This window comes from Dipteris shenzhenensis, chromosome 32, assembly GCF_047967505.1.
Source record: "Dipteris shenzhenensis isolate YYH24624 ecotype China chromosome 32, Dip_SZ_1.0, whole genome shotgun sequence".
Lineage (NCBI taxonomy): Eukaryota > Viridiplantae > Streptophyta > Polypodiopsida > Gleicheniales > Dipteridaceae > Dipteris > Dipteris shenzhenensis.
In genome coordinates, this window is record NC_141627.1 from 19424966 (window position 1) to 19451604 (window position 26639).

General features: G+C 44.2%; 1 protein-coding gene across 1 annotated transcript in view; it reads left to right on the forward strand.

Moving 5' to 3' along the window:
• Positions 1–11427: 11427 nt before the first annotated feature.
• The window catches only part of LOC147880419 (Plasma-membrane choline transporter family protein), a 56766-nt gene continuing 41554 nt past the window's right edge, over positions 11428–26639 (forward strand). Inside the window, exons 1-4 of the mRNA XM_087370969.1 lie at positions 11428–12196; positions 12294–12652; positions 12872–13017; positions 13122–13305. Coding sequence (XP_087227095.1) covers positions 11979–12196; positions 12294–12652; positions 12872–13017; positions 13122–13305 — 907 coding nt within the window. The 5' untranslated portion in view covers positions 11428–11978. The remainder of the gene's footprint in view (positions 12197–12293; positions 12653–12871; positions 13018–13121; positions 13306–26639) is intronic.

Here is a 26639-nt window from a genome sequence, read left to right on the forward strand (position 1 = left end):
TTTGCTTATAATAATACTCCTCATTCTGCAACTGGTAGAGCACCCTTTGAGATCATCTATGGGAAATTTTTACCTATTCCTATCACACGATTGACCCATAGAGTGGAGGCAGTAGATGCATTTACCCATGACTACCAAAATATTCTCAAAGAGGTTCGAGTAGCCATTGCAATTGCTCAAGAGAAGTACACAAAACAAGCAAATAAGAAATAAAAACACATGCTTTTCAAAGAAGGTGATTATGTACTTCTTCAGATTGAGAAAAGAAGATTGAAGAGTGTTGAGAAATGGCCAGTAATCAAGATGTCCCCTCGTTTTTATGGACCTTTCAAGGTGATTCAGAAAATCAATGATCTAGCTTATAGGCTTGAATTACCTGATAATTGGAAAATACATAATGCTTTTCATATCAGCATCTTAAAGCCCTTCAAAGGACCTTTACCTTATACATCTTGTTTATGAAGAGGCTCCATTGATTGTTGATGAAGAAGAAATACAAGAACTTGAATGCATTATTGATCATCAACAAACCTCGACCCAAAATGAGATGTCTATACTAAATATTTGCTCAAATTTAAGAATCATCCGAGAGATGATGCTCAATGGATGCCTGAGTGGTTCTTTCAAACTTTTCCAAACCTCATCAGTTCCTATAATCAAACACGCAACTGAGGTCAGTTGCAATCCAACCAAGAGGGATTTTACGAAAATTATATTTCTGATATATCTTGCTTTGGACATGATTATTTTGGTCAAGTGTGACTATGGCAAAGTACTCCATGCTATGGCAAGTGTGACTATGGGGATGCCTGACTAGCTTGTGTTTTGCCATGCTACATGGTCGGTAGTGTGGGTGATTCCGTGTTAATACTAATGTCGCTAGTGTTATTGGTGTTGTGCTTGATTATTGTGCTTTGAGCATGGTTATGTTGGGATGAGTTGATTTGGTGATTCGTTCAATCGATTGTTAATAACTAATGTAATTGGCGGTTTGAGTATAGCTGATGGAACTCATAGCGAGGATTAGAGATACTGTGAGGGTACCGATCAAGGTGTCGCACAGTGCATCATTTATGGCCATGGGCCAATTTTGTATTTCTTTATTATTGCAAGTTTGAGCAATATATTTTGGAGTGGAGATAATTCAAATTTGGGCCCAAAGATGGCTATGTAAAGCAAATCCCTCATTTTGGAAGAGAGGGATAATTTTGGCTCCTGGTGCTTTTATGAAATATCATAAATACTCTAGATGAGGAAGCGTGAGGCACTCATCTAGGGGGAGGAGATTGTACCCAGTCTACTGTTGTTTTTGTGGTGTGATTCGTGTTCTTCTTCTCCAATTGATTAAGTGGTGAATTTTTTGTGGAAGATCTCCTTTTTGGTGTCACTCGATGCGCTAGATCAAGAATGGGCTCTTGGAGCCCTTTTTTTTGTTTTTTTATATATTTGCATGCTAGGTGCATGCCAAGTGCATGCAAGAACCATCATTTAAAAAAAAACAAAAAAAGGGGCTCCATGAGCCCATGCTTGATCCGGCACACCACAAGCAAGACAACATCATCGTCTTGGCTCCTAGTGCACCAGATCAAGCATGGCTCTTGGAGCCCTTCCCCCCCCCCCCCCCCCCCCAAATCTTTGCATGCCAAGTGCATGCAAGAGCAATCATTTAAAAAGAAATAGGAAAAAGGGACTCCAAAGCCCATGCAACGCACCATAGGCCAAGACAACATCGTCGTCTTGGCTCCTAGCATGCCGAATTGAGCATGGGCTCTTGGAGCCCTTTAAAAAACCAAAAAAAAAAATTTGCATGACAAGTGCATGCAATCAACCCAAGTGCATGGAATAACTTTAATTAACATATGAAGTTAACAAACAATTTAAAAAATGGGCTCCAAAGTAGTTGTAGGCATGCATTGAAGCAAATTTTTTACTTGTCTATCTCCCAATCACCATACACAAGAAACTCAATTATTCAATACAGAGTAATAACATGGAATCAAATAGAATGAAAATAATCTTGGAACAAAATAGATAAATTATTTTATTATAAGATATGTCATGATGTTTACAAAAGAGTTTTTACAACCATCAAAACTGGTAAATCATTGATCATGATTTTCTGAATGCTTTGTCGCTCTTATTCTTCATGCAAGCTGCATGTCCTTTGTATTAACCCTCTTGGCATGGATGGCATATAGATTTGTATCCTCAAAAAGAGAAACAAGAATAGCTTTTACTCCCTCTTGCAGGGCTGACAGGGCGAGAGCTTGGATATGCAAACCATCCTTGTATTGCTCCATGACTTCTTTGACAAGGCGAGTGAAGGGAGCTCTGGGGATTAACATTTCTATGGTCTTTTGATATTTTTGTATCTCAGGAAGAGCTTTCATACGTGGATTCTTTCCTCCACCTCCACCTCCTGAAGGACAAATTGATGAAATGGGATCATACCTAGGGTCATAAGGTTTATGGTTGTGAGTGTGTGAACACATGGTGTGTGTAGGTGTGCCTAAGTTAGGTGTGACTGATGATGTGTCAGTTAGTAGGTGTGAATGAGTGAATCTAGGAGTGTGGTGTGTGATTAAGAGATAATTGTGGATCTAGAGATGTTCTCTTGAGCTCACATATGATGTCACTCTTGGATGTAACTTGTGCCTATATATTGGGCGTATCTCTCATGAATAAACACTCCCTTTCCATCATCTTAGTCTCTCCATCTTATCTCCATGCTACTCCAACACATGGTATCAGAGCCTTTCCACCCTCCTTGAGCCTCCACCCACATCTTAATGCCACCACCTCATCATCTTCTTCAACCTTCTTCCACCTCTTCCAAGTCTATCCCATTTTCCCCAATTCTACCAGAATCTTGCAACATCGATTTCTCCACATCTGACCGTTAACTTTCAAAATACTTTTGGTTGCATCTTCTTGACACTAGGGGACACCTTTCCACCGTTGGGATCGATGAAATTGTACTCTGAGCTACCGTGCTGCCCTATTCTTTGGTCACCGAACTTCCTCAAAATTATGCCTCTATAGTCATAATCTCTGTTTGCTCGATTTGGGGGTTTCTCTCAAATCTCCTTCATGGTTGAAGCATTGCAAGTGATTAGATGCTCAAAAGTTTTAGTATTTTAGTATTTTTTATTGGCATTGATGGGTGTTGGTCATACGAGTAGATGGCTGAAGTATTTAATGCTCCAAAGTTGGTCTATCACTATGCAAATCATGTTTTTCAAGACATATGCTTGGTTGAAACGTTATATTGGTCACAAGAATGCATCATTCATGATGTTTCAGACTGGTTTAGTGATGTATGTAGCCCCTTTCCTCTTCTATGTGGATGATATGCTCTATGCATGCTACAAAAGTTTGAGGTTAATTATGTATGGCTTTATGTTTCATACACTATGCTATGCAACATTGAAGCATATGATGGATACTCTTCATAGGTTCTCTGCCTTGGCTTTGCCTAAAATGCATGTAATGGTGAAAGGTTATGTGCTTCACTTGAGTAGCGATTTGATGAGCATAGATGTGAAGATCAAGGAAGACATTATGTGCCTCAATGGTGATATACTAGCTATACTAGCTAGTGATTCTTTTATGAAGAAGAAGGATGCAAGAAAGATCAAAGGGAAAAGGAGTTACAAGAAGGGCTACACAAGAACCTCTCCAATGACAATGTACCTCGCACTATGGTATCTTGGAAGAGGAGGAAAAGGACAAGATATGCCATCAAAGGGGGGTATTTCGCCACATCTTCAAAGTAGATTTTTTATGTGTGTGGTCAATAAGGTTCTCTACCATGGCTACGTAGTCCCCCTTAAATGATTGTTAGTATTATGTTTTACCTTGTTGGATCTAAGGTTATTCCCATGCATAGTCATTGTCTATCTCCCAGTTGCAAACCAAGAATCCTAGGAGTGAGTCGTAGGTTGGGGCCATGTGTGTTACCACATGATGGTGGGCAAGCCATGGAGCATCCCATGTACTACTGCTAAGGGATGAGGTCATCAATTTGTGGGGGGGAATGAAGGACAAATTGATGTAATGGGATCATACCTAGGGTCATAAGGTTTATGGTTGTGATTGTGTGTAGGTGTGCCTGAGTTAGGTGTGACTGATGATGTGTCAGTTAGTAGGTGTGAATGTGTGTGTAGGTGTGCCTGAGTTAGGTGTGACTGATGATGGTGTGAATGTGTGTGTAGGTGTGCCTGAGTTAGGTGTGACTAATGATGTGTCAGTTAGTAGGTGTGAATGAGTGAATCTAGGAGTGTGGTGTGCGATTGAGAGATAATTGTGGATCTAGAGATGTTCTCTTGAGCTCAAATATGATGTCACTCTTGGATGTAACTTGTGCCTATATATTGGGCATATCTCTCATGAATAAACACTCCCTTTCCATCATCTTGGACTCTCCATGCTACTCCAACACCTCTACCTCCACCTCCGCTACTTCTTCTTGGTTTTGTTTTGCCACCCCTTGATGGAAAAGTCTTTCCGCCAATTGATCTTCTCGGTGCTAGAACGTTCGAAATTCTGGCTTGCCATGATGATGCTTGCAATCGGCTCGTTGTCTGTTGATATGCAAGAATCCTTGCCCATCTTTGCACTTATAATTGCCTCTTCCATGTCTCATCATCCAAGCATTGCCTTTTGCTTGATGATTCCCCTTGGTTTTTGGGCACTTCTTGCTGTCTTTGGTCCTTGTCCTCTGTTCTTTCTTTGTCGGAGTCATCATGTTCTTGCTATCTTTGGTCCTCGTTCTCTATTCTTTCTTTGTCAAAGTCGTCATCTTCTTGCCTTTCTTATCTCCCTCCTCTATGGTCTTGTCTTTGTTGTCATTCCTCTACTTCAGGTCCAGAATCAAAATCCGCCATCTTTCATCCAACTATCTTTGACGCTCTTCCCTAACTCTGCTAGCTACTGGTCGTGGGATTGGTATCCCTATCCTCTTGTTCCCATACTTTTCCAGTTTTCATTGTCCTCGCCATGTAGTTGTGAGAGGAGGAGATTCACAAGGAGAGATGGAAGAAGAGATAGAAGGTTTGCTTTTTGAGAGAGATGAGAGTTTTAGTGAAGAAATAGGTACAGCCAGATAGTGAAGGGCTTTCACTTTTAAAGTAACTTTTATAGTTTAATCGGCTTCTGGTTACTAGCCATCCTTTGTGCTTGTGGCATGCTTCTAAACCTTTCCTAACTGGCTTCTGATTGCTAGTCATTCAATATAGTTCAAATCAATGGCATCAATGAACATTCTTTTTGGCAACCCAACGCTTTCCTAACCGGCTTCTAGTTGCTAGCCATCCTTTGTGCTTGTGGGATGCTTCTTCAAATCTTTCCATGAATGCCTTCTTTTACTCATTTGAGTTAGACAAAACGCTTGGGCTAACTGCGTTTGCATAGCTTTCTCCCTTGCATTCGAGGACCTAATTATCCCATGATAAAACCACTCAAACATTTGTCGAAGAGCACTACTTCTATTAATTCCACCTCCATGTCGTATACTTTTGTAGTATGCACCTCAAGCTTTGTAATGCAACTTCTCCTTGAACACTCCAAACATTTAATGAACCATATTCTTAAAGGTACCATGGAACGTGAGCATAAATAATGTGTTGTATCCATAGACAAGGTAAACATCAAAGAAATAAATAGATTTAAGAAATGGAATTTGTGGAGAACAAACATACCATGTAATGAGTAATGTGTGATTCACCCCATCCATCCACCATGGCTTCAGTGAACTCTTTCATTGCGACTTCATATAGTTGTTGCACGTCTGCATTATCTATGGAAGGCTTTCTTAGTATCTTAACCAAGTTATCCAGTGCTTTCCAAACATGCACTCTCAAATTTCTCAAGTTAGGTTCAACTTCCAAATTAGTGGTATAGTCACACAAGTCTTTCCAATAATTCCATTGCATGTTTAATCAATTCCTGCCATGATTGGATAAAAATCTTTGTTCCTTTGAGCCCCCCATGGATACTTTACGTCAAAGGATTCCTTGATTTTCCTGAGAGTTGTGCATCTTTTCATAGCTTCACGTTTCCTCCATGTAGTTCCATGCTCGAGAGAAGAGCTTTGAGCTTTGCAATACATGTTGATGCTCCCTCTTCTAGTTTCATGTTCCATACATATACAATGTGCAAGTAAAGCAACGTGTCAATGAGTCGTATCTTGGCATGCAACACACAAAAATGCACTCTAAGTAATGGGATGTTAAAATTTGGATCCCATTTTTCATCGATTTTATCTCTATTGGGTGCAACATCCTAATTGTAGCTCCTCACTCCATTGTCCTAGTACATCCATTTCTCAGCATCGTCATCTACCATATCACTCATTACAATCCTCATACTAGCAACTCAATGGGTTAAATATGGTCCTCATACTAGCAACTCATGTGGTCCTCATACTAGCAACTCAATGGATCAAATATGCCTGAACCAATTTGCATTTTGCAACCCATGGTCAAGATTTGTATTGGATTTTATGTATAAGGGTAAATTTATCTTTGAATAGGGGGTTAAGATACATTTTGAAGCCATACATGTAACAAATGTAGTCTTGAATTTTGTGTTGGTGAAGGTGCATCAAGTAAAATCTCATAAGTAACTAGTCATCGACAAGGAAATAGTCTCAATCGAGCACTATCTCTCTCAAGTGTATTTGGTTCTTCTTGAGAAGAGCAATAGGAAAATCTAAAGCAATCGCATGACTATACGTGATCTGATTTGCAAGACACTATCAAAGTCAATTAACAAAGAAACATTTTCTCTAGCATGTCGAGAACCAAGTGTAGAGAACCAGTGTCCATTGACTCTACCGCTGTCTAAATCCAAAAAGACTCATGTGCATGATAAAAATAATCATCCATCCACTCCAAAAATAGTTGTGTTGATGAGCTCTTACTGTGGCAAGGTGCTTAAGGAATCAAGAATTTGATGGCCTCCTTTGCTCTTCCCTTTGCAAGGATCCTAACTGCTAGTAGATGATAGTCTCCTATATAAAGGCATCTTGTCTCTTGGTCCCAACAATGGAGTGATAAAACACATTAGTATGAGGAAGAGTTGCTACCAATATAGGAGGAGAGCACAAACTAGGCTCCATCTATAATCTGGTAATATTTCTTCTCCCGTGATATGGGCCATCAAATCAAGTTCCATCATCCATATTACCATCATTGTTTTCTGAGCTCATAGTAGAGGGGAAAGTACAATGTCTAAACAATCGAAACAATTTTCACTTTGCAGTAATGAGAATTACAAAAGTCACCAATGATGGTAATGTGGATAATGCAACCTCATTGAATGGCCCAAATTATGGGATAGGAAAAATTATGAAATGGAGCATGCAATTTTTAAGGATGAGAGAGAGACACACGATTTTAAACAACATTGCAATATTACAAGGAAGAGGACAATGTATGGACCTTAAAGTACCTTGTAAAGGGCATTTAGCAAAAATTTTGGACTAGGTTTCCAGAGTTGATGAGTTTAGTATAGTCTTTAGTACACAAGGGTGTAGAGGTTGTGTACTCTTAGATGTGGATGAGTTTACATGTTGGCCTTCTATATTTAGCTATAAAAGTGACATCTTAACAAAAAAATGATGTTTATTTAGGAATAGATGAATTTAATAATGATGATACAAATAAAAGTGTGAAAAGTTGTGGTTAAATTTTGGAGACATGGATCAAATGAAATGATGTATCAAGAGAGAGGTGGATAATGTAGTGTTTTGAAATGACAATTCTATTATATTATATTTTCTATGAAATCTATGACTGACTTTAGTAAGGGAGAGAATGATGGATGAATAGAACATGGCCAATGCACTTGGACACATATGTTGTAAACACCGATGCATGCATTAATGTTGACTTGCTTGACTCTTAGATGTTAATGAGTTTATATGTGGGCCTCCTATATTTAGCTATAAAAGTGATGTGTTATCAAGAATTAGATGAACTTAAGTATAAAAATATTGTCTATCAAGAGAAAATGATGTTTATTTAGGAATAGATGAATTTAATAATAATTATACAAATAAAAGTGTGAAAAGTTGTGTGAAAGGTGGAGATATGGATAGGAATAGAGGAGCTTGCTAGCTATATATAGCATCAAAGCATGGCAAATATGAAAGTACTTAATAGACCAAGAGAGAGGTGGATGGATGTAGTGTTACTACCCTCAAAATTCCAATGCAGATGGACACATATGTTGTAAATGTTGAATCATGCATTAACGTTGACTTGCTTGACATTTAGAAAAAGTGTGGTACAAAAGGGGGAATCCCTACAATTTTTTCTTATTTTCTTAAAAATAATTAGAAAATACTTTCAATCATAAGGTTCCATCCCACAAGAGATCAATAGTAAATTTGAATCTCTCCTTGAACATCCATTTTGTGGACCATACAAATAGAAAGGAGAAAGATGCCAGATTGACATACAAATTAATGATTTTGTTGCAAGTTGCTGACACGCAACGATGAATGAGACAATGTCAAGTTTTGGGCTGTGAAAGAAGTGGACATAAACAAGTAAAGTAGTGGACATAAACAAGGATGCTAGTGAAAGAGGCGTGACATTCAAAGCAATTTGGTATGAGCCTTGAGGTAGAACAAAGAACATGGATGATACCACATTATATGATAATTGTTTACAAAAGGAATGGGTCCTAAATTCTGAAGGCATGTCAAAGCAATCCATAAAAACAACCATGAAAAAGCTTCGAAGCCCCTCTTGTTTATTCATAAAATCCCCTCTTGCATGTCAAAGCATTTTGAAGCCCTAGAAAGAGAAGCTAAGGAAAGAAAAGAAGCACCAAAAGCTTATTATGGCTTGGGGATGTTGGTGAGGTGAAACGTGAACTCCTTTATGTTAACTAATTGTTAATATAGATTCCTATCTAAAGAATTGACTTCATAGTAATACATTTAAGTGGCAAAGGCAAATGTTTAATAATATGGTTTTAATGGTGTGATTTGGGGAAACAACATGAAGATGCAAGATGCTCAAAGGGATGATGTACAATTGCATTCTTGGGCAGGAACAAACCTAGCTTTGTAAAAGATTAATGTGGAAGGGTCATCAAGACTCATAGTCATGACTATTTACCCCCACAAACCCATCCATATCACTCCTCCTCCTTTTGTACTTCAGATGGCAATAGGGGGTATCTAAGAGCAATGATTCAATGATTCAATGAGAGGAGTCACTAAGGAGGTACCGTGCAAAGAACCAATTCTTGTAGTGCTCGTTGGTTAGAAAAGGAGGTTGATGATTTCATGTAGGCTACTTGCCAAATAATGGGCTATGAGAGTGGGGTTGGTGATGGGTATAATGAGTGTAAGAGCCAATCATGATGGGTAGTTTGATGGTGGTGTTGGTGAGTAGGTTGTAGATCCTGTGAGTGGGCCCTGAGGTTGGGTGCAAGCCAAAACCTCTATGTTCAAATAATTTGTCTTTGCCTACAAGACAAGGCTTAGCGTTTGGTATACATTGGTAATAACATCAAAGTAGAAAACTATGCATTTTATGCCATGGATAAATAAAGAGGGATCTTATTCATTAAAAGATAATATTTGTGCTTTTTTTTAATCAAGAATTCCTATAGTTCACAAGGGGACCAAGGGTACATGTACTCGATGATGGCCATTACACATGCATCCACGAACACACTCATGGCCAAATGCAAGGGACCAACAGCTTGTGGCCTACACCTTGAAGGTAGTTATGAATGTGGACGGCTAGCTTAGGTGGGCATATGGCCAAACCACCCGACAAGCAATTGATGCTTCACTAGATCATCTTGAACATAAACATTGCATGATGGCTTATTGTGGCTTGGGGAGGTTGGTGAGGTGAGATTAGGCAAATACACCCACGTCTGGACGTTGTAGTGTAGGAAATGGTCTTCAGGCGGTACTCTCTTTCACATGCATACGAATGTTGCAACAACTTCTATTGAAGTGATTGGATGAAAACAAGATGGGACCCTCAATGTTTCATAAATTTGTTCTTTGTTTGCACTTTGGGTGGTGTTGTGATGGTGGACAAGAATAATTGAGCAAACTTGGCGAGCACGTTTTCACCCACAAATGGGATCTCGCCAGAGGAGCTTCTCACCTCTCTAGTGCTCCCTTGTCCAGATTTGTGTGGATCTTGCCTTAGGATGGGTTTAGACTGGGCGGCGACCAAGGATGCAAAAGGGTTTCAACTAAGGGTGGTGCTAGAAGAACCTCCTTCCACAAATAAAAGATTCCCGTGGGCATGTAGTTGTCAGAGGTGGAACATGGACTCTTGGGAATCATCCAATACCCATGCTACATTTAGGGCAGGTTTGTGAGCATATTAAGTCGTAGGATGGCTGTCCTCGTCATGTGAACCCAACCTTACAGCATGTTCTCGTGTTTGGCATTCTTGGCAAATATGCTACTCATGGCCTAGGCTTGACACGTTTCCCCTACACGCCCCTTCATTTTTGTGGCCAAATCCTAGCAAATGTATGCCATGCTGGAGACGGAAAAAAAACCTCTCCGGCTGGGCATTTCACTAAGAGAAGGCTATGGAGTTGGTACCTGTGGGGCCTTTTCTTTTGTAAAACGATCCTAGAGAGTGTTCTCGCACTATGCCGCTCAATGCCATGATCATAGAAATATTTGCCAAGGTTGGCAGATGGGGGAACGGGCTCTTAGAGCATGCCCCCATGGCATGCTACCTTATACATGTGCCTGATCTATTCCCACACTATGCTGTGGAAAGTTGCTGCTTGCAGTTGGTAAATCCAAGACCCGTTGGAGATGAAAAAATAGCCTCTATGGGACGTTGACAACCAATTGAGAGCGAGCTATCCATAGACTTGAATCTCGCCCCAATACCTGCTGCAGAGAGCAGCAAGCAGAGTAGCAGGAACACTAGCGATGCTTGCCGCTCACCACTTGAAGGCATCGGGGAACGTGCTCTTAGCAGGAGGGGTGGTTTGAAACCCACCTTGTCCCTTGGCAAAGCTGACGAGCAACAACCAGGTTTTTCTGCGGGCTCCTACTCGAGAGCAGGGGGCTCAAGCAGCAACGAGGGTTTCCCTCGAAAACCACAAGAGGTGAAACCAACTCCATGGAATGAAGCAAGAGAAAAGGGACAAAATATGTCCTTGTATGAGTTTGAAGAGCCAGAGTTGGTTTCCCACGTGCTAGGCACACGTGGACGTCACACACTTCATGCTGAGATTGTTTAGTCGTAGATACTAAACACGCTCGTAAATACGATCAAATCTCAGCTCGTTCTAATTATCTACGTAGTACGTACGTCGTACAGATCCATCGCATTGATCGCAATCTCTTACTCTCTCTTTCACGCTCCAATCAGATCATCCACCACCAGCAAGATTCGTAATCATCCGAAGCTAATCAGCTCCAAAACCCGCTGCATGCACTGCTCGCTGCTACTCCGTCATCCCGCTCCGTCCAAATTCCAATCCACCTCCTCATGCACCATTCTCGTTTTGTTTTCTCGTCCTGGCGTATCTTACGATGCTCGCTCCTTTCGAAAATATAAGACCACAATGTGGCCTCCCCCAGCTGCACGTCGTTCCCAAGGCTACGATCGTGCGTTTCGTAAGGTATCTGAGATAAGATGTGGGCTTTTTGGAATGCCAGGAGCCCGTCTCCGTGCGAGAGGACGCTGGGCGGAATCAGCCTCCCGACAGCCTCTCCATCAAATCGCGAAAGGCTCTGAAAAGCTCACAATCTTCACTTCCCGCGCTCCCTCTCTCCCTCTGTCTCTGGTTATCTCACTCAAAAATACACACAACAGACATACACGCACGCACGCAAACTGAACATCAAATACCAAAGATAATATTGTCAACAGTACAAGTGCTTGTGGCGTTTCGCACAATACTTTGAATAGAAAAACTGAAGTTTATTTTTAAATCAAACATTCCGGACGTTTGAGACAATAGAGATGGGTAGGGATCAGTATCGAGATGGTCCTGCAGGGGCAATCCTTGGAGACTCCAAATTTGTTCGTCCTTTAGAAGTTGAAGCGGCCACAGCTGAGAAATCGCGCATCAAGGAGAAGAGGCGCTGTCGAGATGTGCCTGTTTTGATAATCTTCGCCGCATTCTGGGTGGGGATGATAATCAACTCCAGTTTCGGTTGGAACAAAGGAGACCCACGTAGGTAGGTCCTAGTTGAGTCTGTTTAAGATGTACAATGTAAGGATTCGGACTTTCTTGCAGTCACTTATCTAAAAGCTATAACGACTTGAACAATGCAGGCTTGTTTATGGTTTAGATTACAAGGGCAATCTGTGTGGGGATAAAAAGGCCAACCCAGATTTGAACGGGTTTGAAGTGAGATATTGGCAGAATCCTAATCAGGTTTACGAGAACAAGCTCGGGAAGAGTCCGATCAACCTTATCGAGGCTAGAAGCATATGCTTAAAGGAATGCCCGAGTCCTTCCAACAGCTCGCTCACGTGGATTTGTGATTACCCCGAAGGCCCTATAAATCTCACCATGCAGGAGTGGGAAGATCGCAATTATGACTATTTCGATCTTTTGACTACTACCCAGAAAAATACTTCCCTGAATCTTCAAGGACCATGCTACCCTGTTCTCTTTGACAGTAGCAACTGTGCGTAATTTCCCTTTATTTTCTTCCTTTGATGATCCTATTGTATAGGAAACGTTGAGAACTCACAATTTTCGATAGCTGGATGTAGTTAGACGAAGTGACCAGCACTGAGCTGACAGATTTACAGGCTTCGGCAACTGCTATTCCTTTTTGTTTTCGACTTAACAATGTTCCGATGCCACAGTGCTGCTAATCTTGAGCTACGCCCCATATGAACAGTGTTTTGGAGTTGCCAGTTCTCAGCTTCTGCGTCAAACGTCTCCCTTAAGCAATGGGAGAGTCTCGGAGGAGTGCCCATAAACCAGGGGGATATTTTAGTGCAGATTTTACACAAAGCCATTACTGCCCCCTCAAAGGTTGTGCAGGTAATTGCATGTTCCTTTCTTGAGTTTCTTACCACGGCCTTCAGTAACCTGGGTTGTTTTTCATCATATATTTTCCAAATTTGAATGCATTATAAAACATGCAGAGATATGTAGCTGACCTGAAGAGAGCATGGCCAGTCCTGGTTGTTTGTGGTGGTATCTCGCCTTTGATCCTGTCCATTCTGTGGCTCTTCATCGTTCGATATTTTGTTGGAGTGATGACTTGGATCACTATCACCCTTCTGAATATACTTGCTTTTGTTGTCACGGTCTTTTTCTACATCAAAGGTAATTTCCGTCTGCCTTTACACATCAAACCTGCGATGGCATGGTTGGCTGCTGCGTGGCAGCTTTGAATTGTTTACATTCTTTGTCAGCTACATGATGTCTTCTGTTGGGTATTTTACACAAAAAACTGGCATGTTACAGCACTTGTGTTCAAAGGAAGCGTTTCTCACGATGGTAAGGCTATAACGTGTTAACGTCAGCGATCGTTTCTCCAGAGCTGGATCATGGAAACAAATACCTGACTGTGAACTCTGCTGTGGTTCCAAACGAGTCAACACCAAAATTGCATCCCATCCATCAAGTCCTTCCAATGCTCACGGCCAATTGTTTGCTAGCCTATTCTGTGCTTAGACTTATAATATCTTCGAAGCACTGATGTATCCCCAATTACCCCCCTCATACTTCATGAACGAGACCATTTATCTGAAGAGTGTTGTGAAAGCCTTGTTAACCTCCATCTTGATTGGTATTGGAGGCCCAAAAAATTCCCAAAAAAGAATTTCAGGTGGTAGCAATCCCAATACCACTAGATTTAGCCTTATACTAGATCCAGCTTTCCCCATCTATTCCTGCCTTGTTAACCTCCATCTTGATTGGTATTGGAGGCCCAAAAAATTCCCAAAAAATAATTTCAGGTGGTAGCAATCCCAATACCACTAGATTTAGCCTTATACTAGATCCAGCTTTCCCCATCTATTCCTGCCCAAAAAAATTGTCCTCGAATGACTAGTAATGGTTGACCCATGATGGCTTCTATGCTCAGGGTGGATGCAAACAATCAGGCGATGGCCAAATGTGGGAGGTACTTCTTCTTCCAGCTCTTGTAGTCTCCAAGCGATCTCCTCTAAGGGAGTGCAGTTTGCCATCTTTCTTTCCTTTGGGCCGCTTGCTTGGGGACTCATAAAAGCTGGGAATCTCCCACCCCATAGAGTTGAGTAACTCGGTGATCACGAGCTCTTTGCTAGCCAAAGACAAGTGCCGAATACTCGGCTTGGTTGCATGTACTAGCTGCCGCAGAGTTGTAACATCAGAATTCTGTTCCATCAAGCATGGTAAGTGGATGGCTTAAAAGTGCAAAATCCAAGATGAAATTACAGAAGAACTAAGATCCAGACATCCCGAGCTGCAGTAATCAAGTATTGGGAGAATGAGTTGGTGGGGAGATGCCCAAATCTCGGTGAGACATTCGGCACCCGGCAAGCTTACCTCTATTGAAAATTTATCGCCCAAACAACCATCCAGAAGAAATAAGAGATCTTCTATGGTCTATGGCTGGTCCAGAGACATGACCAAAAGCGAGAAATGACCTTTCTGGGAAGCTTGCTCTACCCAATGCCGTGCTCTCCAGGAAGTCTATGTTGTTTCCTCCAACTGAAGACGTCATCCAATGTAGGCAGTGTAAGAAAAGAAGGGTACCTCCTCAACCCTATCTAAATGCCCGACCCGGGTAGGCCAAAACCACTCGTCCAGGTCCCATTATATCTCCCAAAGAGGCCGGCCCTCCCAAAGGCAAAGGCGCCATCGTATGCCCTCCTGTTGTGTCGGGACTATGTTGGGGTCGATAGTCCATACTCTGCTCAACCAGCCCACAACCTTTACCCTCTGTTAGTTATCAAACCTAGAGCCTCGTCATCTCAGAGGTCTTTTGTTGTCTGAGGCTAGAGGAGGCCCTCCAGCCCCACTGTAGTATCTGGGGTGGAAGGAGCCAAGAGACTACCATAGAAATTGTATCTTGAGAGGCACTCCCGTCATCAAGAACTGTGCATACAAATGATGAGGAGTCGGGGAGTTGTGCAGCCCCTCCCACCAAGAGATCGAGATCGCTGCATTAATCTTGAGCATCCGTGTGCTTATCCCCCTTACATGCGAAAGTGTTTGCGCTCATGCCTCTACCTCCAAGCGGAGATGTCTCCAGGTCCCAAAAGGCTGGGCTGGACCATTATCCCATTGTGACCAGCTGATGTGGGTCCACTATCCCAACATGAGACCCTCCTGATCTCAGACCTCCGGATGCCAAATGAGTGGCTTCCTCTTGAACTCCTTAGGACAAGTTGCACTGGCCTGAATGAATCCCCCAACAGATGCTGCCATACCATATGGAGAGTCTTCATTAAAGGGGAGCCCTTTCTTGTGAGGGGAGCCTCTAAAAAGATCCATCTGTGAGACCACTACCACAGTTCTCTTGTGCGAGGTGTGTCACAAAGAATCCCTTACCGCATTATGAGCTTTTAGGGTTTCAGATTGGGAGTGAGGCCATGTACTACTAGCTTTCCTAGCAGGGCTCTGCTTTGCATCTCTAGATCAATGACTCCCAACCCTCCCTGTGCTATTGTTGTCTACGAAGTATTCTGCGTACCATTAGAGCCTTCCCATAAAAAGTTACGCATCATGCGCCTAAGACGACCCATGCATCCCCTGTGAAAGCACCAACAAGAGGCTATACACTAGGTTGTAGCGAGGGGGACCTAGTTGGCTACCAAGGCCCTACCTCTAGAGCTGAGTTCCAATAGAGAATCTTGCGCTGCACACTTTGAGTTATCTCTGTGCTCTGTTGAAATGTCTATCCCCACCTGGAAATCAACATATCTCATTGTCTACCTCATATAATCTATCGAAAGCCTAGGGTTGTCTCCCCTCCCAATCACAGAGCTCCTAGGCCTCCTTTGTCTTGGCAAGGAAGCCGCTAGATTTGGTCCAGTTGATCCTAGCATTAGAGGCTACACAATGTAGATCAAAGGTTCACTTGACGGCGGCCTCTAGGCTCGTTGTTGAACCCCCTACATAAAGAGCAGTGTTGCTTGCAACTCCAAATCCAATAGGTCCTCCTTCTGTCAGCTTCATCTCGGTAAGGCTTGTAGCCTAAGAGTGCAAAAAATAGCCTAGCACCTACGCTACGAAGAGGAAAAGAAAGGGGGCGAGGGGACAACCATGTCGAACCAAGCGAGAAAGAGAAAAGGCCTCAATCGTGTGTGTGGCTCCCAATAAGCCTCTCATTAGAACTCCTTCTATAAATAGCTAAGACCCTTGTGATTGAACCATCTGAGAAACCTAATGTTTACATAGTGTCCTCCAAAAAAGACCACTCCACCTTGTCGTAGGCCTTCTCGAAATCCAAGAGAAGGATAGCGAGAGGCTGGACTCCTCCCGTACCCAATCTAGTGCCTCCCAAAAAGTGAAGATGTCATCGAGGATGATACGCTTCTAAACAAAACATGTCTACGTGTCGTGAATAAATGCACTCTTGGAAGGCCAACGAAGGACGGTATGAATTTGCTCCCAGAAACATCTAAAGAAGGATGGTGTCAATCCATTCTCTCTCGAGCACTTTTGTGGAGGAAGGGAGAGGGCCTCCAAAAGCTCCTCATCAGTGAAAGTCTCCTTAATTTGTATACTCATGCTTGGAGAGACCACTGTTGAGATATGAGTCCGAACTGCCTCTCGGGCTATGAATACCTTAGGGGAATGCTCCTCAGCTTGGAACAAGTTCCGGTAGAAGTCTGTGGTCATCTCTAGAATCTCATGAGGGTTAGAGTGCATCAGTCTGCTACCATCTCTCAATCTCTGCAATTGTATCCCCGCTGCCCGAGGCCTAGTGGTCGAGAAAAACTATCTAATGATTATGTCACCGTGTTGAACCCACTTGGCCCTGGAAGAGTAATAAGACTACTTTCCATGGAGGATCTCTGTGTCTTGGAGATCAAGCCCCACACACTCATGCCAATTCACAAGCCCGATCCTAGAATCACTGAGGCATAATTCCTTTTATACTTCCCTCCCTATGATCAGCTCACCTTGATCATATACGTCCGCAGCTACCATTTTGAGACCAAAATGCAGATCCCTCCACTCCTCCCTACTACTGGGGACCACATCTCTGGGCCTCCCCTTGGGAGTAGATGGCATATGCATTTGCTGAAAACATATGCTCTTGAATCAGAATGAAATCCACTTGCCATCCTACCACAGCCCTCTAAAACTCTCAGTGAAGTATCAAATGTTGTTGTTTCCACCCCACACGGTCATGAAGCCCATGCACATTCCAACTCACTATGGTTCATCTCATGGAAAAGAGGAGAGAGAAAATAGTGCTCACCTGTGAGTGGGAGCTTACACCACGAACTCATATTCTATGATTTCGAAGTAGGCTTGGAGAAAGAATAGTCTATGTCAGAGTGACGATGTAGCAAGGGCAGGATAGGCTCTAATTGTTGAGATATGGCGCCATGAGCACATAGATTAAAGGCTAAGGTATGGTATAGGAAAGAATTAAAGTAGCCATCCTAGGATGTGGACTACATGATGTGGAGATGTGGATCAAGGATATCCACAAGGAGAGATGTGGATGAGAGGATCCCACAAGTGTTGACTATTCAAAGGGCACTCTCCATATAAGATGTATTGTTGAAGAGAAGAAATGCACACTCACTCAAGATTATGTTTATGAGTCCAAGCTAATCTATCTTGGAACCTAATTGACTTGAGGTACAAGTCATGAGCACTCTCTTCATCATGTTTCCACATAGGTTCCATCCACCTTAGAGCGCTCCATAGATCCTGAGGCACTCATGTTTTCTCATGGTATCAGAGCATAGGTTTAGCTCTCCTAGTTTAGCTCATTAGTAGTTCACTAAGGTTGCTCCCATTCCCAGATTAGTTTCAGAGTGTAAGATTAGTTTTAGATCTCGAGAGTTCTTCATTTAGAGAGATTCATTCTGAGTGACAAATATGTTTAGAGGTTCTTAGAGAATTCCGAAAGAAAGAGAGAATTCATCTCAGCTCTTACAAGAGCTTATGGAGATCTAAGCAAGCTTCAAGACCGACAAGCAACAGGTCAGCCAGCCATTCAGACTCCTTTGCAAACAGTCGCTCACAAACTCATAAGATCCTCACGACTCTATCTTTGAGCTCAGCTGCCTCAACTTTACAGCAAAGAGCTGCAGCATCGATGTATCCATAAGCAGCCTCATGAATCTAACAGCCGCTCTCCCACATCCAAACGGACACCTCCCAGCCTCAAGCGGCTCTTGCTCCTTAGTACGACTCTCGCTCAATAGGCATCCACTACAATTGGGCGACTCCAACTCGACCTCTCCATGAGCATTTACGAAGCAGCTTAAGCTTCTGCCTACCTATCTACAACCTCGCCAGCCCTACCGGTAGCGTGACGACCTTAACAAAGGAAATGCAGCCCTACATAGTTGCTGTCAACGAGCCGCCTCACCAACAAAGCTCTTGAACAGACGATAGGCAGCCCATCTACCGGCTAGTATTCACAACCTGCTGGACCTGCGCCATCTATGGTTGCTAGCCGCCAATGCCAACTACATAGTGCAAGGTAGTCTCGATGAGCCTCTACGCCTTAGCCATCTCTACGCTCTGTAGGTGCTCCGCTTTCAAATGACTGCATCAGCCCAACAAACCTCCTACAGCAACGTCCCACGACTTCTCCAACATCTTGAACGACGATGCCTTTACGGCCTACGGTCTCCAAAGACCAGCACTAGCCACAGCCGCCTCGACCGATCAACTCTGTAGTATCCTTGTGGATATAATGGTAATGCGTTGTGTTATCCGACATTAGTCACACAAATCTGCCTAAAACTGTGGTGGTTCGTATTGAAGGGATTAAGGAAATACTTTTAGAAGTGCGGGCGCACACAGACGTTGTGGATTCGACTAGGCAACCTCAGTACCTTCTCATGGAGGATGGAATACTCCAACATCATCAACAAAGATGACTGGACTTCTTGTGGTGGTTCGTATTGAAGGGATTAAGGAAATACTTTTAGAAGTGCGGGCGCACACAGACGTTGTGGATTCGACTAGGCAACCTCAGTACCTTCTCATGGAGGATGGAATACTCCAACATCATCAACAAAGATGACTGGACTTCTTCAACGCCGATTTACCATCGCTATAGATTCCCACGCCGTCGACGTCGCTACAGAGAAGCAGAGTTTTCTCTTCTTTTTCTCTCCTTAGGACACGTGACAAAGATAAAACTTATCCATGGTTAGGGGTGATTAAGTTAGTGGGGCTAGGTTCAGTTGTTTGGACCATAGTTAAATTTCTTAGTCTTGGGTTAAAAGACTGGCACATGGCACAAGGCTACCTCAGCACAATAATCCCTTGCCAAGCACAGCATGTAAGCAACATGTGACTCCATATGCCACCTTAGGACACGTGGCAAAGATAAAACTTATCCATGGTAAGGGGTGGTCAAGTTAGTGGGGTTAGGTTCAGTTGTTTGGACCATAGTTAAATTTCTTAGTCTTGGGTTAAAAGACTGCCACATGGCACAAGGCTACCTCAGCACAATAATCCCTTGCCAAGCACAGCATGTAAGCAGCATGTGACTCCATATGCCACATCATCATCAAAGGCCTCTTCTTCATAAGAACTTAGACCATGCATAACTTGCAATCCAGGAGGAATTTGCACACGCTCTAAAAATGAAAAGTGATCGTCTTTTCAAGCTCTATACATGTGTTAGATCAAAATGATTGTTAGCAATTAGACGCTGCCAATATTGAAAGAAATCAATTGGTAAGACCTTTGCAACAAATGCTAAAGTAATGCATGAACGCAAAAAGCATGCCAAAAGCACAACTGTATGAGATGACCATAGCACAAAGCATGGCATCCACACATAAAGCATCAAGGCACATGGTAGAACAAAGCATCATACATCATGCTACATCAAGCAAAGAAGCGAACGTCATCGACATCAAGCATTGAGAAGCAACAGCCTTGCCACCTTTAGCCCACACGTTTCTGAATCAAACCTGACCACCTGAGAGTAGCTATGAAAGCACCCAAGGTAGGTATTGACATGTAAAAACCACACTTGACCACCTTAAGTAGCAAGGTATGCACTAAGGGGAGGTGATGGATTTGTAACTAACATCTGACCACCTTGCGGTAGCCAATGGATCATGGCACCAAGGGGAGGTGTTGAGATATGGTGTCATGAGCACATAGATCAAAGGCTAAGGTATGGTATAGAGAAGAATTAAAGTAGCTACCTTAAGATGTGGACTATATGATGTGGAGATCTGGATCAAGGATATCCATAAGGAGAGATGTGGATGAGAGGATCCTACAAGTGTTGACTATTCAAAGGGCACTCTCTATATAAGAGGCCTATCATGTATTATTGAATAGAAGAAATGCACACTCAACTCAAGATTCTGTTGATGAGTCCAAGCTAATTTATCTTGGAACCTAATTGACTTGAGGTACATGTCATGAGCACTCTCTTCATCATGTTTCCACATAGGTTCCATCCACCTTAGAGCACTCCATAGATCCTGAGGCCCGCATGTTTTCTCATCTATGCCTACCTTGAAGGCCCATTGCATCATGAAGGAGACATTTGTCCCAAACCTATTTGCACAGTGCTGAAGGATTCAATAAGTAGCCTACATGAATTGCTCCTCTAGTCCCAAAACGAATCTTTCCATTGCCATGCCTGTGGTGGGCTTGTCTACACTGAAGCCAAGTTGAAAGGTAGCTAAATGCCATGAGTAAGCCACAAATCGGTCCCCTAGGGGGCCATGAGATGACTCCATCATGTCGTACATCCACTCTCCTACCATGCAATCAAACAAAGAAGTGATCCACTTCTCTTTTCCAGTGGAGGAAAGTGGAAACCCCAAATAGGCTGAGTGCTGGAACCAACCACACTCATGGACCCCCCTTCCAAGACTGCAAGATCAACACCATCATCTCTAGAGCAAGAGGATACACGTCTGAAATCTCCAGGTAGTTCCATGACCCAAGCCTCCAAAACACCCTGAATAGAGGCTGCCCTGGGCGAGGCCAGGGAGGCCAGGGACTTGGAAGCTGAGAGAACAAACCCGACTGACTTGGGCTTCTTTGAGGAGGTGGAGTCTTGTGCAGGAGAAGGAGAGGGTTGTGACTAAGAAGAAGAGGTCATAGCTTGTGGGGGGGGGGGACTCAGCCCCGCCCTTACCCGAGGAATAAGCATCTGGGCAAAGTCTAGAAGGGGAGGGCAGGAGGAGGAAGCGGCCAAGACTGCTACAGAAGGATAAGGAGAGAAGGGGAGTGGAGAGGTGGGGGGAGGAAGGGTAGTGAGATTGACTACAACAGGGATAGGAGGAGGAGGGAGCGGGTAAGAAGGAGGAGGGGAAGGCTGAGTAAGAGGGGGAAGATCCAGAGGAGGGGGCAAGTGGAGGGGAAGCAACCGTTGAAACGGAAAAATCTTCAGAGTCTTACTAACCCTCGTCTCTCCAGAGGTCCAACTGAACATTTAAAAAAGTTCCATCTTCTAGAGTACGGGGGTTGCCACCTGGGGGGTCCTCCAACTGCTTACCCTAGCACTGGGAAGCTACCCTAGGCTGTGCACTCACTCATTCGCAAAGCCTAGCACACCAGTTGTGGTCCTTTTCTCCTGACGAGGTTTTTTTTTTGGGGGGGGGGGGGGGGGGCGCTGCCCAAACCCCTTTAATGATCACAAGCCAAACGTATCATCTATCTACACCATGGGCACTAGGGCACAAAACTTCCGCGCGGGATGAACGAGAAGTCAGTGCCAAGGGCTGCATAGTTGCGATTGCTTTCAGAGGATGGTCGAGCACATCCTAACAAAGGCGACCACAAAGGGGCGGAGAAGGGACATTTGGCCTTTAAATGTCAAAGTCAATGTAAAAAATCACATAACTAGAGTTGGGAGATGATAAAATTTCCAATATACTATGGTGGGATAAAGAATGATTTTTTATGGTGGGGAAAGAGACTAGTGTGAGGAGTCTACTTCCTACTTTATGACAAAAAAGGAGTAGATTGCAATGCAGTACAATACATTGCACGGGTATAGGAAGTGACTTGGTGTAGATGAGCAAGGATGTTGTGGTATCAAAGCACAAAAAGAAGGATGCTATGGAAACATCATGATGCAAGTGTATAGGGAGTGCTGCAGTATGAAGACACATAAAGGATGCAACAAGAAACGTCGTGATACAATGGTATGAGTGCAAAGAACGTACATGGAGAATAACAAGGTGAGTTAGTATTGACGGTCATGACCAAGGTTAGCCTTCATGTCCCGAGTGTCATAAAATGTATGTCAGGTTGATAGCCTTTGCAAGCTCACTACAATATCTGAGATCAAAACTATGACATCATCATAGAGTAGAATGGGAATGAGTGTTTGTGCCAATGCTGAGCCTCACCCTCTAAAGAGCGGTTCTCCTAACCATTGTTGCAAGCGAAGAACCTTGGACTCTGCTCAAAGTCGCCATGAGGCTATCTATGATAGCTTGTAAATATGTGGTAAGTGACTCGAAGGAAAAGGTGTAGGTCCTATCCAAGGCCTTAGTACATCTAGCTTTCAAAACTGCCATGCGATGAGATTGGCAATGACCTTGCAAGCCGAGCTTATGGGAGGAGTCTGACGTCTATGCAAGGAGGGAGGCACTCCATCTAGACTTATAACCTAGGAGCTTCCCGTAGCTATGAGAAAGCCTTGTATGAACCTACAACCTCATAGCAGAACTGTGGGCCAAAGGGTGTGAGCCAAGCCACAGATCCCCAAGTGATGTAGAGGATGCCTCTCATCATTATGCTAAGCAAAGCTTGCAATGTCCTCTTAAATCCTCTAGGTCTTTTTGCATGTCCAAATAGAATGCGGAACAGGCTCCAAGGCTAAAACACATCTCGGGCATATGGGATCTGCTCCAAAAGTTTTTTGGCAAGTATTGACTAGGAGTACATGGAAATCTACTCTTTTGGTAGGAACTCCAAAGGCGAGTCTACAAGAGCAACGTGATACCAAAGATCTCCTATTGTGCTCTCTATGTGTATACTAAAGTGATCAAATTACTACATTGAGTGATAAAAAGACTCCTTAGTCGTACAAAGGCAGGAAATCTATGGAATTGGGAAGAAAAGGCTCCATATTTTGCCAAATCAGAAATGTTTGAGTCAATGCGAGGCATTTTTATAATGTATAAACCAATATATTCAGGTTGTTCACATTTATCATATATAAACCTCTAATCCTGCGGTAGATTGAGAAAGTATTAGATCTACGAAAACAAAGAATCCTCTGTTGAAGTGCAGTTCAGTCCACAAGAATCATGAAAATAGATTCCTTCTCCAAAAGCACAAGCGTCTTTGTACATAAACTCTTAAAAGTCAGGAACATCTGCTATAAATAAATCATCTATAAAATGCCTAATTTGGCTAAGCTTATGTGAAATGATAGAAAATAAAATAGATAGACTGATACAAATATCTGTCCATCGCCAATATGTCCGATACACAATAAGCTGTTCATCCCCAGTTGCTGGGTGCATATCTGAAATATACGAGGTAGGAGGATCCATCTCATTATGTGGCAGCTCATTAGAAGCATTTGAGTCAGGAGGCGGTTCTTTAGACACATGTGAAGTAGGAGGATCTACCTCATGATGTGGCAACTCATGAGGCTCAAACTGAATCACATTTAAATGAGCATCATCATCAAGTGGCATCCCAAGTATCTCTGGCATCATGCTCTAATCCTCATCGAATACAACACCCCTGCTAAGGATGAGTTTTCTGATATTATGATTCGAGAGTCTTTCTGCATACTATAACAAATAAAAAATGCATTTGAATCCCTTATCCTGGCATTCTTGTCTATGTAGTCAAGCAGTCACATTATTCCTTCCTTCCTACTCTCCTAGGTCTCATGGGAGGTGTTGGAGGGGGCAACCTAAATAAGTCTAGAGATGCCATAGATGACCCATAGAAGGTGCTAGAGGGTGCATCCACCTTAATTCGAGAGACACACATAGATGACCCTTGATGAGTGCAGGGTGAGGATCTTCCTACCATTCTCCATCATTGAAACTCGATCGCTTTGATCTTGTGAGGTATAGCATCCTCAATTTGCATCAACTCTGTAGTATAATGAGTCTCCTACCCTTTGCTATTCCTCCATAACAATTCTATTCTCTAGCTCCATATAATGAAGATAACCTATAATAGAACACTTATGTGTGAAAACACATCGAGCTAGCGGACCTGATGGCTCCCTAAAGCCAATCTAGTGGTATGGTAGTGTTAATCTATATGGTCCATCTACGAGTGCTTTGCAATCCCTGAGTGATGGTTTCACGCTCAGTGAGGACATCTGCCTGATAACTATCCATGCTCCCAATAGGGAAGGTAGGCCCCCTCTCCTCTGTGGCCCACTGCATGTGCCTTGAAAAGCCCAGTGGACTTCCTAATCCATCTACTTGCCTCTTAAGACATTTGCTATGTGGTGTGGGCTCAATCTCCACTCTTAGCAACAAACTGGCATGAACTGATTTTGCCTCTATTTGAAGCAAAATAAGCTGAAAAGATCGCATGAGCTGCTGCTCCTCCCCGTGAGCTACTGCCCCCCCCTCTCCCTCTCTCAGCCAGCCCCCTCTCCCTCTCCCTCTCCCTCTCCCTCGCTGCCCCCCCTCTCCCCCCTTCGCTGCTCCTCCTCTCCCTCCCCTCTCGCCAGCCCCCTCTCCCTCCTACCTCACCCTCCCTCTCCCCTTCCTCCTCCCCGCCCTCCCTCTCCCCCCCCCGCTGCCCCCTACCTTTCCCTCCCTGCTGCCCCTACCTCTCCCTCCCCGCCCTACCTCTCCCCCACCCATCAGCCCCCCCGCCCCCCTTCTCCTCCCCCGCCCCCTCCCCCGTCATCCCTCTCCCCCCCCCCCCCCCCCGCTGCCCCCCTCCCCGCTGCCCCCTTCTCCTCCGCCCTCCCTCTCCCCCGCCAGCCCCCCCGTCCCCTTCTCCTCCCCCGCCCCCCTCCCTCGCCCTCCCTCTCCCCCCCCCCTGCTGCTCTCCCCCTCCCCCATCCTTTCCTCTCCCCTGCCCTCCCTTTCCCTCCCTCCTAACCCCCCTCCTTTCCTCTCCCCCTCCCCCTCCTTCCTCTCCCCCGCCCTCCCTTTCCCTCCCTCCTATCCCCCCCCCAAGGAGACCCCCAAAAAAAAAAGAAGAAAAAAAAAGAGAGAGTTAAAAAAAAAAAAAACCCTCCTCCCACGCCTCCCCCTCAGCCTACCTCCGTTTCCCCTTCAGTCTATCCTCTCCTTCCCTTCCCCTATCTCCTACCCTCTCTTTCTCCTTCTTCTTGCACCCGCGTTCAGGGCGTCCTGGGCAGTAGTTTCACAGACGGAGCCTTTTCAGTGTTGGAATCGTCCTTTTCACATCGATTGGCGAATGGATCCCCATTCAGCCAATCTCCGTCCACTTCCACCGGCCGCGAGAACCGTCATTTTTTCAGAAGGCGAGTTGCAGCAGCTCAAGAAAGATGTGGAATTAGAGGGCTCCACATCACTTTTTGCCCGCATCATTGGGTCAAATCCTTCCAGATCACAAGCTAGAGACTGGATGCTGGCGGCGTTACCAGGAGACCTCGCCCCACACCTCATGGATATTCAACTTTTGGGACGTGGATTCTTTCAAGTGGTTTTCGACTCCCACGAGTCCACAGCCCTTGTTCTCAAAGCTAATCCCCTGGGTTTGGGTTCAAGGAGGATCTTTCTTTTATCCTACACCTTGCGGTCGAGGAGGACAGGCAGGTCACATCACTGTTCATTAGATTTCCTGGTCTTCCTCAGGTCTACCATCGACTGCTTTTGCCACTATTGGAGTCACATTCAGAGTGGTCGCTGAGATCCCCTCCCTTCCTGGCATGCCTTCTTCCTCGACAGAGGCAGTCAGTGCAGACGGTGTGCCTCGTGTTAGGGTCATTGTCTCTGACCCTAACATCTCAGATGACCACATTATGCTTCAGCGTCTAGACGGCTCTCTCTTTCGACAGAGAGTCGAGATTTCAGGTAGACAAGACCAGTGCAGGATTTGCAGGATCCTTGGGCACTTTGCTACAGACTGCCCAAGGAAGAGAAAAAGACCCAAGAGGTCTTCTGGTGCGGCTCGTTCACGTACTACCACAACTGCACCTCCCCAGCACCTTGTACCACGCACTCCAGGACCACCAAGAGCAACAGGGCACTCTGCTTCGCGCACCCCAGGACCACCAGGGGCAGCAGGGCGCCCAATGCCCGCAGCACACCTAGTACCACGATGGAGAGCTATCAGAGCGGCTCCCTTACCTCAGGAGGAGATTTTTGATCCTGTTTAGATAGACGCCTTCCAGACTCTAGAGGTGGATGTTGCTGCAGCCCTAGACACTGCAGTTCCACATCAGGAGGGGCCTTTAGATCCACCAGCCCTAGTCACTTTGGTTTCTGACCATGAGGGGGCTACAGGTACTTCTTCCCCGTAGACTGTTCCTACCACAGTCAGGACAACCGAGAAAGTGCAGGCGCAGATGAGGGCTCCTGATTCCT